The 17,288-nt window shown below is 31.6% G+C and overlaps 1 protein-coding gene across 4 annotated transcripts in view; it reads right to left on the bottom strand.

The window, feature by feature from the left end:
• LOC124543008 (neuronal PAS domain-containing protein 2-like) overlaps nucleotides 1-17,288 on the bottom strand; it is an 89,693-nt gene that overhangs the window by 47,665 nt on the left and 24,740 nt on the right. For all 4 annotated transcript variants that reach the window (XM_047120998.1, XM_047120999.1, XM_047120996.1 and 1 more), the window contains exons 2-3: nucleotides 14,913-15,085; nucleotides 1,639-1,793 (exon numbers count right to left, since the gene is read on the bottom strand). In XM_047120998.1, coding sequence (XP_046976954.1) covers nucleotides 1,639-1,793; nucleotides 14,913-15,085 — 328 coding nt within the window. The remainder of the gene's footprint in view (nucleotides 1-1,638; nucleotides 1,794-14,912; nucleotides 15,086-17,288) is intronic.

Here is a 17,288-nt window from a genome sequence, read left to right as displayed (position 1 = left end):
GTGTCTAATCCATGCAGATTATAAAATCTAAGTCATTGTTTAAACTTCTTGTACATGACATCAACAACATTAGCCTGTAATTTTCACCCAGTGCTGGGCTAAGGCCTCCTCTTTCATTGAGGAGAAGGTTCGGAACATTTTACACCTCGCTGTTCCGATGCGGGTTGGTAAAATACACATGTGGCAGAACATCTATTAAATTGGACCTAAGTAGGTTTCCTCACGATGTTTTCCTTCAACGGCGAGCAATTAAAGCGAGAATTATATACACAAATTAAGCACATGAATATTCTATTTTCCTCTCCATTTTAGGTTTACCTGGACTTGAACCCGCAATATTCGGTTAAGATGCACGTGTTCTAACCGCTGGGCCATCTCGGCTTTGTGTTGTACATAATATGGCAAATATGTGAGAAGCTGCTGTAGATCACGTAAATTTTATCAATGTTCTTACACGACCTTGATACGTTTTGTGCTCATTGTAAAACGTCGTATGTCTTGGGCAAAATCCTAACATCCGGTATAAGTTGTTATGATAGAATATGTAAGTGGACATCAATGCCCATTGAATTTAGCGCAGTGAGAAATGTTCTATTATCACTGGTTAGTTATACTGGCTCACGCATCCATAAAATCGGAACCAAAACTTAAGTATTTACTTGTTGGTCAAATATACAATGAGTGGTTGGTACCTACTTAGAGAGACTAGCACAGACACTTGTCTAAACGTATGATGGCTGGATTTGATATGATTTCCCATATTGGCCGTTCTGCTAGACTATAAATGTTCGGAAAATTTTGAGTGTTCCGTTGATATCCTTAATTAATATCTTACCATTACCTAAAGAGCTGGAGCGCTAGTTCGATAAGTATACTTATGTTATACCAGCTTACACTTCCGACTACCTGTCTACTACTAAACTAAACTATCTAAGTCTAGGCAACTTAGCATTAGTTGCGCAGTGTGGGCACACTTACCATACTGAACATTAGTAGTACGACTACGACTTCCTAATGGCACTTAGCGGCTATTCTGTTTTAATTTAATTCTATTATGTATTGGAATTATTTTTATTGCAAATGTTTTTATAATAATAGTAATAATTATGATTATTATTAAATTGGTAATTTTTATTACATAGCATTATTCCTTGTATTCGATATGAAACTATTACTGTCTATCTTTCTGTCTGTGCATACATTGTTCTATATTTTTTGATTTTTCTTGATTGACCGCGACCGAAATTATTTGTGCCATCGATTATCAATTCAGAAAACTGAAGGTCACGTGATGAACTATAAGTAATACATAATGTAACATAAGCAAAAATTTTAACAAGAAAACTTGAATTCAAACAAAACACTATTTTAAAACAAATTGATACGCACTAAAAAGTACCTAATAAAAATAATTGCGTATTCAAAATATTTTTTAGAGTCCCCCTATGTAAAATGAAATGAAAAATATGAGACTACTTAAAAGTCGATTTCCGATAATATATCTTACATATACTTATAGTTATTGTTGTATTTGGAGCCGTAATGAACCCTTGCGAAGTCCGAGCTGGTCGCTAGTTTTATTATAAATAAGTCCCTCTGTACCTATATATAGATTTGAGTAGCATACTTATCACACACCTCTGTGTAGCCCAAATATTCTTGTATATTTGGCGAGACGACGACCACGATCCCTTTGTATGTTGTAGTAATCAAAAACCCTTTAAGGCTTTTCAGCAAAGTTTGAGTGAACGCAGAACTGAACTCTGGACCCCGATCGATGCTGCTACCGAACACTGTAACAATATATAATAATTACAATTTTAAGAATTAATTATGTGATGTAAGGTACCAATAAAGGATTGAAGGATTAAGGAACTGTCTGCTTTAGGGGGCTTTTAAAGGCTTTTGGTTTGTTAACTACATATGTGTTAAAATTACTTATGACTTTATACGTTTGAACAGACGTGTCTCTTTAGAACGAAATTTTATTATAAAGTTTTTACCTTAAGGCCCAAAAATACAATTTACAATAAAAGTATTAAAGAATTTGCGAACTTGTAAAGAAAATCTGGTTTCAATAACATGATAAAAAATACATTCAGAAGCACTCTTTAATAAGTACTATGCATGTGTTTGAGTAAGCAGAAGGAAGGCGTGGTTACGTCCACGATACTCATCAACATATAGATTGCATTTTTGCCGTGAGTTATGTATTTACGAAGTAATTTTAATCCTTGCATATCATGAATTTCTGCAAAGTGAAGGCTGAATTAATTATTATAACTAGTCCATTGCTCGAAATTCGAACGTAATTTATTGCTAATCAAAATTATATAAAACCTTTTTTAAGTATGAGACTAGATTTCGTTCGTTCGTTATCGTTATTGGCAACATCGAAGACAGCTATGAAACTTTTATTTTATTTTAATCAAAAACATGAAATAACCGCATTCATTTGTATACCAAAATATACATTGATAAAAAAACATGTGAAAATTTAAAGATCTTTTGATAAATAGCGTTGAATGTAAAGTCGCATAAAGGGTTACTGAAAAATAAGGAATATATTTGACTCATGTTTCAATTTTCATTTTATGAGCGAACTTTGATGAATTTATTCGTATTCGTAAAATCTAGGTTTTATCAGTAAAAATATTACGTTTAAATTTCGACATATCATTAAAATACGATCATAAATGTACAACAATGTACAGAATAATAATTATGATATTGATATTATGTTTTCTCAAATACAGTATTGTTTCGAAATTGTATATTTCTCGTATTTAACGAAAGGTAATTGACGGACGGAACTTATTCATTACTAGCTCTTGTCTTCGCTTTTGCACGCGTGTAAGTTGAATATACATATTCCCAGATTAATTTAAAATATTACGTTAATTCAAGATGTTAGATTACTCTCTACATAGAACTGCCCTTGCGAAAAACAGTCTTCTCTTAGGCCAAATCTAATTTTTTATTTATTGGAACCGTGTTTGTGGTTCCAATCAATTTACAATTATCATTTCTTATAGCTTAATTAGTACATGTCAGTTATTGTAAACTCAACAATGATGGTCACATAACAAATAACAAAATAAAAATGAACCTGTTTAAGAATTAAATATTAACAAATTCAAACAATACATTTAATTATAATGGTGAAAAGATATGGCAGATGAGTTTTAAAGAAAAATAAAAGAGAGAAAAACAAGAAAAAAAAATACAAACATTTTGTTTAATATACTAGTACAAATAAACATATATGTATACATACATACAATACACTTATTATTAAAAAGTACATATATCTAATTATTATTTATGTTATCTAATTGTCATTGCAAAGCGGACTAACGAGTTGCCATTTCTTCTCGCTGGAGGCTGTTATCCGAAAAGGAAATATCGACGACTCAAAAATGCTTCATTGTGATGTTTACTTAAATTAAATTGATTTGTGTTGATTTAATTTATATACAAAATTTTGACCACTATTTAAGTCCTTAGGAGTAGACTATTCAATTAATCATGTATCTATATTATCATTAATCTAATTAATCATTTCAAACTGGAACACAACAACACAAACAACAACTGTGTGTCTGTAGAAAATATGACGAATGAGTAAGGTGATAAGGGGTTGCAATCCCCACCACAATGACAGTAATTAAATGAATATATTAGAGATATTTAGTTTATTATATATAATATATAGTAAACGATGTTATTTAAAACGTACGTACATACATGATTTTTCTATATATTTATCATTAATAAGGCTAACATCAAATGCTATTAATGCTGGTCTAACACCTGTTTGGGCGGGGAAAAGTTGTTCAGAGTTTAGAGTGTTATCCTTTACGCTTGTCGTGTTGATGGTCTTAATTTAAAGCGTGTTAAACTATTAAGCCTTATACGTATATAACAATACTTCGATTTTATCAAAGCTTCTACGAAATGCACTGCAATCTCTGTTATAAGTTTGATATGATTTTCAGCGAGGTTCTCCATATTTATCAATATTGCACACATTAACGTTTTACGATGATAGATGACTCATTACATGTTTTTAATATTTATTTGCTTAGGCTTAGCTTATATTAACATAGTTATTTTTTATTATTAAAGTTATTATATGATGATAAGTTATATGAGTCTCGTGAACAAGACATTCGTAGACAATGTCGAAATACCACCGAACAAAAATAAAAAACATGGTAAATATCCCGAAATTAATAACTTTAATTTATTTGCTTATATTATAATTTAAAGACACAACCCTATCAAGTTTAAAATCTCAAAGAAATACAAGAGTAATACATAGCCTAATAAAACATATCAAAATCAAAACATTACAACACAGTAGGTCCATAAAGCAGTCTTGTAATGTTACATGCTGTTGAATTAAATCTAAAAGTATTACCGGTTCATAAATTATATTATAGAAGAATCGGTAAGAAATTCAGTAATCTTTTTCACCATTTTAATTACAGGTGTATTATTATTAGTAAGCAACAATATTTTTTTATATAACCTGTCTAGAAGTAAGTAAGTAGTTTGTGATTCAATAGGGAAAAGCTGCTAGCATTCTTATCACCATTCCACGTCAAGATTTACACAGTAATTATTTTTAATTCATATTTAAACATTTAATTTTATATATATGATTGGTGGGGACCAGCAGACAAAAGAAAAAAAGGAGACTCTGCAACAGATGAGAGGATGAAATCAAACGCACAGCGGGTCTAAACTGGATGCTAACAGCAAAGTCGAGAGAAAGCTGGCTCAATTTGGAGGTGGCATTTACCTGCAAGGGGCTTCCTACAGAATAACCACAACTTAATAACTAATTATTTAACAACATATCTATAATTCGTTAAATGTTTTAATTTTGAGTCGAGATGGCCCGGTGGATAGAACGCGTGCATCTTAACCGATGATTGCGGGATCAAACCCAGGCAAGCACCGCTGATTCATGTGCTTAATTTGTCTTTATAATTCATCTCATGTTCAGCGGTGAAGGAAAACATCGTGAGGAAACTTGCATGTGACAAATTTCATAGAAATTCTGCCACATGTGTATTCCACCAACCCGCATTGGAACAGCGTGGTGGAATATGTTCCAAACCTTCTCTTCAAAGGGAGAGAGGCCTTTAGCCCAGCAGTGGAAATTTACAGGCTGTTGTTATGTCTATATTTCTAAAATACTTAACTAACAAAAACATTTTAACTCTGTAAACAAGTATTTTTTATTTTATTTATTTTAATACATATGATTAAACCTTTTTTATATTTAATATAATCTTTTATTCAGTAATATGCCCTGAGTATATTTATCGATTTGTTTTGATATGAGCTTCCAATTTTTAAGTACCGTATAGGTTATTATACTATACATGTGTAGGAAATCAGATTAAAGTCTGCATGCTTATATAAGCTAATATACTTTGTACCTTATGTAATGCAATAAAAATTAGTACCCAGAATATCAAAATTGAAATGTCAAATGTAATTACGTCATAGTTGAATGTGAACTCAAGTTTGTACAGCAATAAATACATTTAGTTATATTAATATCTATTTTTAAAATTTTAGCTAAATATTATGTATTACGATTTTGTATTGCTACTCTTATCCGCTTTCAAATGTTATTTACATATTATATTACATATTTATTAAGCGTCGAACTCTCGGTAATGTTTTAAGTAAGCGCTTTGTGTTTTCCATTTGTTTACATTCTGTTACTATAATTCGGATATGCTGATATTTAGTGGTTTTCCATGATTATATAAGTATTTTCTCTATATGTTAAGGAAATTACAATTTAAGACAAAATATTATTTCATTTATGAACTTTTGTAACGAAACTAGTTGTGTGCATCAGTATGTAATTTTCTGATAATTTTTACCTTATTTTTAACCAACCTTGATTACTGGTAGTAATCCGGACATATACCTCAAATGTTTTGATAGCAAAATAATATGAACAAAACTTAAACATAAGAGTACTCAGAGGTTGTCGATAGAGGAGTTAGGTTCGAAAACTTCCGAACTTGCTTGTTTCCGAACCTTACTCGAAAATTGAATCGTATACAACAGAAACTGCACTAAAAAGTGGAAATATAATACACTTTTTTCGATTTTCATTATTTTTATTTATTTACTACCAAATTTTCAGAACTGTATCTATATTTTGTTTCGGTTTAACATTATATTCTACGTTATGACCTATACATAACCATTAGTGTGGGCATTAAGCTGTTTTACTAATAATTTAATAAAATTCGTATTATTATAGCAATTTCAGTAAGCTTACAAATAACAAGTTTATTTTTAAAATAATTTGTTTTAGTACGAATTCATAAACACAAAACATTACGTATTAGCAATCAGTAATGTAATGAGAACCAAGAAAATTACTCAGGAAACAATAATAATGCCTATCTATTGTGATAATACTTATAACTGACAGACTCGCGTGTTTTTTTTATATTCATATCATTCTTATTTTGCTTAACAAAGTATATTCTAGTATCATAAAACACTGACCTACATATGTAATAAATTAATTTTGTAAGTACTTTTTCCAATCTCGATAAAAATCGTGAAATGTTTAATGGCAATTATATGTAGGCAACTTTTAAAATTAATAAATTATTAATTTGATAAAGATTACTTCGGTGTGTCAACCAATTCGATGCAATGTTATCGGGAAGTCGATGACCGTGACATTAAGTGAGCGTTATTGTATGTTGCATTATTATGTAACGAAACAAAACTATCTGAGATCTGTATCGTTATTCTGTAATTAACTTTTTTAAATTTCGAACGTACCTATATATTTTTAAATTTGGAATAAATCATTGGAGAATTTTAATTTAAAAAAAAATACGGTTCCTGATATATGCGGTTCCATTTTCAAACGAAAAATTAAAAAGAATAAATAAGGTAACGACCGGTACGTAGATCTTGGAATAATAAACATAAAGTATTTATTTCCGAAACTAACACAAAATAGATTATGACTAAATTAAATATCTGTATATACGCTATAACTGAAATATAAACAACAAGAAAAAATTTTCATGTCTGACAACTCTTTTATCTGAAACTTACCGCCAAAACTATACAACGTAAAATTTGTGTGGCCAACAACTTACGTCGTATATGTCGATATAACGAACTTCGACAATAACGAAATTTTGTCGAGTGTATAATTGATTCAGATTGTAATTTTTACTAACATATGCTTGATTGAATAGTTAAAAAAACTATTTCATACTTATAAAGTTGACAAAATTAGAACATGACAGATACATGTGTCATGTTCTAATTTTGTCATGACACAGTCATTTGTCATAATAATTCCTATAAAAAAGTAATGAAACTCAGATAGCAAATAAGGCGGTATAGGGATAATAATGATGAACATACTTCAAATGCTTATCACCTGTCTGGAGTAAAATTTGTATTTTTTTATTGTTGAAGTTATGCTGTTCTCTAATTAAAAGGCTGGCTTTAGATAATAATCGATGGCGAAAGAGTTCATGGCTATCAAAAATATATGCAGGTTTTAACGGATATAAATTCCTAACAAAGTTTGCGGTAGAGTCAACAAAAAAAAGACGATTCTTACTAGAAAATTACTATGTGTATTCCTGAAATTGAAATTCTGAAAATTCATCACGAAGAGAATTATAGGTCGGAGACGTGTAGGTAGTCCATATATCTATTTTTAAGCAATCACGTTTCAGCTATGCTGTATATAGGAACACAACATCTTATTGGTATTTTCTGACGGTAGACTTCATAATACTAAAATATTGTTCATAAAATATTACAAATGCATTGCTGTGAAATGTTAATAATCTTAATTTTAAAAGTAGAAAGACATTCATTAATTAAATACTGTTGTAATTTATTTGTATATTTTTTGTCTCAGATAAAAATTTAAATAATAATAATATAAATGCGTAAGTAACTCTGCCTGTGTGTCTGTCTCGCTTTCACGCCACAACTTTTACCGACCGATACGATCGATTTAAATGAAATTTGCTACCAAATTTATAGTCTAGAGCAGAGAAAGGAGATAGGCTACTTTTTAATTGGAAAGAAGTCTTGTAAACAAATAGGTCTTACATCAATGTAACATTTTAAGATAATTTGTAAATATACTCATATTTTCTACGCGAGTTCTCACAAAACTGCAAGATTTTTGAATTGTATAGTAATCTTATTTTTTTATGGTATAGGTTGGCGGACTAACATATAGGCCACCTGATGGTAAGTGGTCACCATCACCCATAGACAATGAAGCTGTAAGAAATATTAACTATTCCTTACATCGTCAATGTGCCACCAACCTTGGGAACAAAGATGTTATGTCCCTTGTGTCTGTAGTTACACTGGCTCACTCACCCTTCAAACTGGAACACAACAATACTAAGTACTGTTATTTGGCGGTTTAAAAACTGATGTGTGGTACCTACCCAGACGGGCTTGCCCAAAGCCCTACCACCAAGTGAATCTTGAATGAATAGTATTTTTATTTATGCTCCTTTAAAACTTTTAAGAATGATTTCTATGAAGATATATTTTTCGGGGAAGCAAATATACCAAGAAACGGATAACGAATTATATTATTGGGTTCATTCAAAATATACAGAAAGCACGTAAAGTCTTGTCTATATAATGCGCAATACGAAATGCAATACAACAATCAGCATTAGTATTCGTTTGCAAACCATTAAAGTTGCGGACGCACGTTGGTTGAGCGGAACGATCCATGCATTGTCGGTTTTTGCACGAACACATGCCCTACGTTTATTTGATAACTTAATTCGCTGTACGATACCATATAATTTGATTTTATACCGTATATATTGTTGAAACTAAGACGACCGTGTTTAGAAGCTATAACGCTAGATTTTCACGGCTTTTTAATCGAACAATGTAATATTTGTTCATGAACAATCTACTATGCTAAGTAGTATGAATATATTATTATTATGTTTTAGTCATAATGATTCATTCGATAAACGTAGGGCATACTAATTAATTAGCATTGAACTAAAAAAATATCATAGACATTTTGTATGTCTTTCTCTATGTTTAATAAAATAACGTTATATTTAACGTATTGGGGTCGTTATTTTTATAACGCTTCTCCAATAGGGAAAGGGAACTCTGTCACTAAGCCCGTTACAAATAATTTCACCCGATAGATGCAGGTTTTTGCACAACTAAGCGAAAAAGTCAGTGTGTCCAATGATATTCTAATAAACAGATATGTTATATTCATACTAAAGAACAGAAAAAAGTGTGCCGCGCCGGGGACTGTTTATTTTAGTTTATTTTTATATTTCGTTAAAAGTTAAAAGTATAGCTTGATAAAAACAATAAGTAAAAGGGATAACTAGATGGTTTAGTTACGCAAAACGTGTTACTACGTAATTATGATGTATTATAACATATTACTACGTAAAACAATTAAAGGCAAATTTCCCAATTAGGACGTTTTGTAGTCTTCACTTTTTTCGCGTTATTAACATATCTGCAGTGTGTCAGTAAAATTGTAAGTTTTGTGATTGTTCTTATGCATTTCAATAGATGGTTTTTTATTCTTTTTCTGTTTTTGTGTTGTTTTAGATGATGGGTTTCCAATCCTTCTACTATAACTATTATGCCTTCAAAATTAATTTGAGCCTTTAATCTCGACTGTACCGATTTTATACTCGATTACTTTTTGGCACAAATAAAAACCACAAACAAAAAAAAATGTGGCTTAAATAATGATAGCGTATTCTAAAGTGTCGTCGTTGTTTGTATGTATAGCTATTAAGGCAAGTTCGCTTTCAATACTAAGAAGTAATTGAATTTGATGCACATCGATCTACATACCACTGCGTGCAAATAATAGTAATCAATTTCCACTAGGCACTTCCCTCCCACTGGGCAAGCTAAGGAATGCCTCTTACAATGCTAATTTCTATGGATAGAAGTGACCGATTAAAATAAATTTGCGATTGCTCGATTACTTACGACTATTATTATTAAATCTTCATATAAAATTAGAGTGTCTGTTTTTAATATTAAAATAGCCCTTTTTTACTCAATGCATATGTATTTATACATGGTACATATGCCAAACTAATATTTTTTGGAGTTATTGTCGGTCTCTCTGTCTCTCTGTTTGTTCTGGCTAATCTCTGGAACGGTTTTGACGGGACTTTCACTGGCAGTGTCTCTCTATCTATCCGTTTGTTCCGGCTAATCTCTGGAACGGCTGGACCAATTTTGACGCGACTTTTACTGGCAGATAACTGATATAATAGGGAGTAACTTAGGCTACAATAATTTTTTTTGTTGTATTCAAAGGCGTACAAGGTCGCGGTCACAGCTAGTATGTATATAAAATAAGCGTTGCATAATTTAACCCTGTTCTGCTTAAATCCGCGTGGGATTCTACAAAAAGTGTTCTGTTTTATTTTTATCACAACGAGGTGTTTATTTTTGTTTTTATACAAAACTAAATGTATATTAAATAAAAAGCGTTTATTTTATGTAATTAAAAATGAAAATGTTTTAAAGTATATATTTAAAATGTACACAATGTAAGTAGAACAAAGAAATAATAATTAGAAAAAAATCCAGGCATCCAAAATACTTGCATTAATTGTATGCGTTCCGTTGCAACAGATAACTATTTATAGGGGAATCGAAAGATATATTTTGTATTTCATTTGAATTAGGTTATTTTTTATCCCGAGAAAATACAGAGATTTTATGATGAAATTTCACATTCATAAGCTCTAACCAAACTAGCAGAAGAACCTGAATATGATCTATAATAGTCTTATTATTATATTGACTAATAACTAGTGAGTACATGAAACTTCGCATTTATACAAAAGATATATAGGAATTTCGAAACCTATGATAAGTTTTGTTTCGTCACTCATCTACATTTTGCACCAAAATTGTAAAACCTTGTTTAAATAATCTCTTTTCTTATACAGCCGTAGCCAGTTAGTAACGGACTGGTTACTTTTTTCTTCTTTAAATTGTTATAATTTAGTAAATAGAAGTGAAAAAAGTAAAGTAAAGTAACAGCCTGTAAATTTCCCACTGCTGGGATAAGGCCTCCTCTTCTATTAAGTATAGGGTTTGGAACATATTCCACCACGCTGTTCCAATGCCAGTTGATGGAATGCACATGTGGCAGAATTTCGATGAAATTAGACACATGCAGGTTTCCTCACGATGTTTTCCTTCACCGCCGAGCACGAGATGAATTATAAACACTAATTAAGCACATAGATATAGTAGGGCTTGCCTAGGTTTGAAATCGCAATCATCGGTTAAGATGCATGCTTTCTAACCACTGGACCTTCTCAGCTCAATAGAAGTGAAGGATCCTTTTTAATTTTATGTACATCTACGACTACAGCTCTTTGAAATATACCATTACTGATTTTTATATGCAGCTATCGTCCTATTATCACTGAAACGCAGGCTTACGCTATTAACATATGAGAAATATTATGTTGTGAATAAAAACCGACAAATCTACTTCAATATACTCAACAAATATAAATACGAAAGTAAGTGTACTATATTTATTCATATTGTACTTCTTTACTTCAATATTGACAAGATCGGCAAAACCTCACAATATAAATTACCACAATCGATTATATATTCAATAATAATTGACATGTATTGATTTTTTAATACTTTATATCGCTTTAACAAATAAGATGCATTCAATTAATAAAACATAAATTCCGATACGTAATAAACAATACCCCAATTAGTATAATATCGTAGACCTAAAGCGGGTCATAACTCCTTCCAACGTGACTCACGTAAGAACGGGTGTGTTGCGTAGAACTAATAACTTGTACTAAAAACTCAACTGCGCACATTTGTAATATTATGTATTCCTTTTTAATTGTATAGTATTTAGTTTTTAACTAAACACGTAAAGTAGGTATCTCTGCACTTATATTAATATTAATTTCAATATTAATAAAACCATTACAAGAATAATTTGGACAGGAAATACATATAAAATGTGTTAATTATTTACATTTATTTTGTCGATTGCATTGATTTTGTTACTAGTAGAGCTAAAAGAGTCATTAGGTAAAAGGGTTCCTTAATAAACTTCCGCAGACATTTTTAACTTTGCCGTTTCGTAAATTCAAATCGTTTGTAAGAAATACATTGGTCAAAAAGCATATTATTCGATACAAGATTTTATAGACGATAAAAAAGCGTAGAGTTAATACCTGTTGACTTCCAAGCAGGATATATTAATTTAAATAATTGTATTAACTAACATGACTTTGTATTTTTTAAATGTTGAAAAACAGTAACTACTGAGTTTCTTGCCGGTTTTTCTCGATAGAATTTACTTTCCGAACCGGTGGTAGCTTCACTTAATTGTAAAATTACGATTCAAAAGTGCTTGTAAAAGCCTACTTGAATTTAATCAATACAAAAAAAGCAGGGAGAGCAATATGCATTCCTTAGTTCCTTTTTGGTCATTCCTTGATATAGGATGTCACCAAATTTAACAAATGTCATCGTTAATATTTACAAAATTGATTATTTTTAGTAGCAGTCTGTAAATTTCCCACTGCTGGCAAGGGCTCATCTCGGGGAGAAGCTTAGGAGCATATTCCACCACGCTGCTCTAATGCGTGTTGATGGATTCATGTGTGGTAGTTTCGTTGAAATTAGTCACATGCAGGTTATCCTTCACCACTGAGCTTAAGATGATTTTTAACACACGGAGATTCAGTGCCTGGGTCAAACCCGAAATCATCGATTAACATTATACATTTGTACATTTTCTTACCATTGGGCTATCTTGGCTCTTGATTATTTACTGTAATGTATTTATGCTTAATACGTCCTACAAAGACGGACTTACATAAAACCTTTCCTTCGTCTTATTTAAAATGATCTCTAATTACGTTTTTGTCAAAATTCACATACAGAATACAGCGTATAAAACGACCAAAGAGTATATACAGTATACATAAAAATTCAAATATGTTAATAAGCTTTTCAAATGGCACACGGAGAGGATAGAAAATTAATACATCATGTACCTTACTTCATTTTGTCGGGTTATATTAATTATATATGAATAAATTCTAAGTCATAACAATTACGGGTTGGAATGTGGTGAAACTAGATGATTATTCAAAAAACGAAGCGTAGTTCGAACTAGAAACTAGATCATATATGCGTCACGAGAGACAAAAACATATAGTTATTAAAAATCAGAGAGTACACCGTACAATGGATTGGTTATATCATAAATATTTATCCGTGCAATTATCTAGAAGTGTTACAAAGTGGTGAGTTTGTATTAACGTTAAACTCAAATGAATTATGGAATTCTTTTCGCGTTCGATAATCCGGTTTTTGAGGAAGGTCACTTGATGTGAGGACTGTAAAGAGTTGAATGTGGGGGAGGCGTTACGTCGATTGTGGAAATGTGTGCGACAGACACGTCTACATAAGTAACAGTGGGCAACGTCTGATAGGAAATGTCTTCAAATCCATATGTATAAAATTGTCATGTAATTAATCTTTTAAAATCTACATAGTTTAGAATTACATAAGTACTCATAATGGAATAAAAACCTTCTTTTAAATAACAATCGCCGCCACCGCCCGGATATTGAAATTTTAATCATTCAACCTTTGGAACTAGGTTATATATTATATCCTTGTGCCATAATGACACTGGCTACTGATCCTGAATTTTACAATACAAATTTTTGCTACTTGACGGTAGGATATATGATGACTTTATGGTAATTACTAACAGAACACATCACTATCACAAAGTATAGCAACGTGGAGCCAATCTACTCCCAGGTAAAACCGGATTAATCGGAACTAAACCGACGTTTAAAATTGTAACTACGTAGTATAAAAGGAAAGTTCTTATTAGATTGGACGCTTAGAAGTAAGCAAACACAGATTTAGGGTGTGCTAGATACCGCAAGCCAACCAAGCTTGCCGAAGTTTATTCTACGCACCAACTTGAGGCGCTATTTTTGTTTGTGTTCGATCGCCTCAAGAATTATGACGATATTGGTTGAGGATCTCAAAATACCAAAATATCTATATTAATAATATAAATGTGAAAGTGATTCTGTCCGTCGCTCATTCACAACCAAATGTCTTATAAGTTTGTTTTCATTCATAAGATATATCCTATACAAATACATTAAGGTTGTATAGTCGACGGCAGAACGCAACTCGTCCGCTGACACCTACTCGTATTTGTTATAAAAAGAAAATGGCGTCTTGCGTTGTGACATCTTATAAAAACTACTTCAGCGAATTATAAAAAAATACGCACGAAATAATTAATTTACTGTTTCAAAAATTCTTGTCTGAAAGTACAACAATATTTCGTTTGAATTATCTCACCAATAATGACTGCATGTTAAGGCTACGATCTCCTCAATATGATCCGTGTTTTTCGACTTAGCATAACCTCTATGTTAGCGGTTAATACATATCACAGTAAAACGACGTCTCGGTTACAATAAGACTATTTTCATTTATTCTTTTTGGGCGAACATTTGGTATGAAAGCACCTAAACACTGTTTAATTCTAAAAAGAAAACCCTTCGATTTATATAGTCGAAGATGGTATACATGCTAGACCTGACTATATCTGACTCTCAAAGGTAGCTTAAATTTTGACGTTTTTTTAAAATAACTAAAAAGTCCATTGTAAAAAGTATCTATATGCCGATAAAAGAACCACAATAGGAAGATCTAATAAGGTAACCTGGCGTTTAGCGTGATACTGTAAGCGTTTGATTTAGCGTCAGTGGTCTGTGCACATTGACAATAATTCATTAGAAATTACGTACCATGTTGATGGGAGCGTAGGTAGTGCGCAGCAAGGCGAAGTACATTCCTCTTGTTCATTTTCCTGCCGGGCTTGACAACCGGCGGGACTATCGAAGCTAATCTTGCTACGGATTCGTTCATTTTGTCCCGCCGTTGCTTCTCCGCTTTGTTTCGCAACTCGCGTGGATTTTCCCTGTTGAAAATAAACAGTAATTAACGTTAGTTACTAAAACTATATGAAGCTTATAAATATTTAGTGATTGCATAGGTTTGAACCCCTAATTTACGGCTGAGATACACGTGTTCTAACCACTGGATCATCTCAGCTTTTTTTAATCTTAAATGACGGATTACACATATATGTGTAATCCGTTTATATGTATATATGTCTAATATGTATATATAATATATTGAACTTTTATTATATATCTAATAATCCATCATGACTTTTTCGTTCTTATCTTTTTATATATAACTATACACAGGTTTTAATGTATATATGGACGTTTATTAAAACAGTTTGGAAAATTCATATGATGTGTCATTTTATGAGACTTAGAACTACTAAATAATAAATAACATTCATATACATATGTATCTCACCATTACTTTGACTTAGACGCTAGAGGATATAGATAGCAGGTACGTATTACGATACTATTTTTTTTAACTACATATATGTTTTAAACAACTCACTTCAACACATTTGGTGGTAGGGTTTTGTGCAAGCCCGCCTGGGTAGATACCACCCACTCGTCAGATATTCTACCGAACAAACTAAACAACAGTACGCAGTATTGTTGTGTTCCGGTTTGAGAGGTGAGTGAGCCAGTATAACTACCGGCACAAGGGACATAGCATCTTAGTTCCCAAGGTTGGTGGCGCATTGACGATGTAAGGAATAGTTAATATTTCTTACATCGTCATTGTCTATGGGTGATGGTGACCACTTACCATCAGGTGGTCCATATGCTCGTCCGCCAACCTATTCCATAAAAAATTGTAATTTAGTCACAATTTATTTATTTATTATTTATTTAGTTTAATTGAGACTTATCTCCAGCGTCTGAGACTCTTGTCAAAGTCCGATTTACTTTACTTTAATAAATACTGTACGCGCGTTGGTCGTCTTTTCCGTGATCGACAGCTATCACAATTTAGATGAAAACTACATTTATTAACTTTAAGTCGATGTCAAGTAAATAAGATTTTTCTAAAAAGCTACGATGTTTCTATTCCGACACTGAAAATCCTTAAGATATATTTTCTTGGAAAACAATCGATTTTTTCTTCTGCAATATATTTTTTATGGCTTACATATACGTTACCATTACGATTTTTCACAGCGAAAAACAAAAGTCAGATTCACGGCTTAAAATGGAATGTGAAAAACATACGAGAAAATACAATTCAATACCTTGTTTCAAAAATATGTGAAACCAACAAAGTTGCAACTGATTGCTCTGTACGTTTTATAATTACAAAAGAAAATTCTTTGATCTTAATAACATATTAAGACATACAGCTAAATAGCGTTACGTAATCTTTTCATATCAATATATCTCGTAATCAATAACAAAACAAAGTTTAAAGTTCGTAATAAAATACACTGAAACTTGAGAAACGTTGCTAAGCGAATAACATCGAGCTGATTCGTTAGTAATAAATACGTTTCATTTATATATTTAACTACTACTCATATAATCGTGTCGTCAGCAAATTCTTTGCATCTTAGTTTAAGTGTGTGGGTGTGTTTATGTAACATCCTAATTTTATGGAGAAAAATATATTGTTTTTAATTCCGCATCGTAATTCTGCCGTGGACCACCGGCGGATTTACCAATAGGCTAAGTAGGAGCCTAGGGCGGCAGATTTAGAGGGGCGGCAAATTTAGCCCAAATTTGTTATTATCTCACAAAAAAAAACTTATAATTATATGTATACACATTACGTCCGTATATTCGTCACTACATAGCGCGTTGGAAAAATAATCTAGTAACTGACAGAAATACATATCACCTAGTTTATAATCACACTAATAACGGGAAAAAACCGATGTACCTAATGAGGACGATAGAACATAAATCATTAATGTTGCAAAACAAAGTAGGGGCGGCAAAAATTTAATAGCATACTAGCGGCAGATTTGTAAATCTGCCACTATAATGCCGTTATCTACTTAAACCCAAGTATGAGCTATGAGCAACAAACGCGTTAAAAATGATAAATTTTAGTAACTTATAGAAAATAAGACCATAAAATTGTTTCCAAAACTAATCAAGATGTTAAAAAAGAACAAATATATGATAATAGATATTTTTTTTCTTATTGATATGCGTTGGAAATCGATCAGATGTCAGTTAACAACGGTATTTTAGTTATACCACGGCGGAATT

The sequence above is a fragment of the Vanessa cardui genome, chromosome Z (assembly GCF_905220365.1).
Source record: "Vanessa cardui chromosome Z, ilVanCard2.1, whole genome shotgun sequence".
Classification (NCBI taxonomy): Eukaryota; Metazoa; Arthropoda; class Insecta; order Lepidoptera; family Nymphalidae; genus Vanessa; species Vanessa cardui.
Note: the sequence above shows the minus strand (reverse complement) of the source record. Positions and strands in the feature narration are given on the sequence as shown.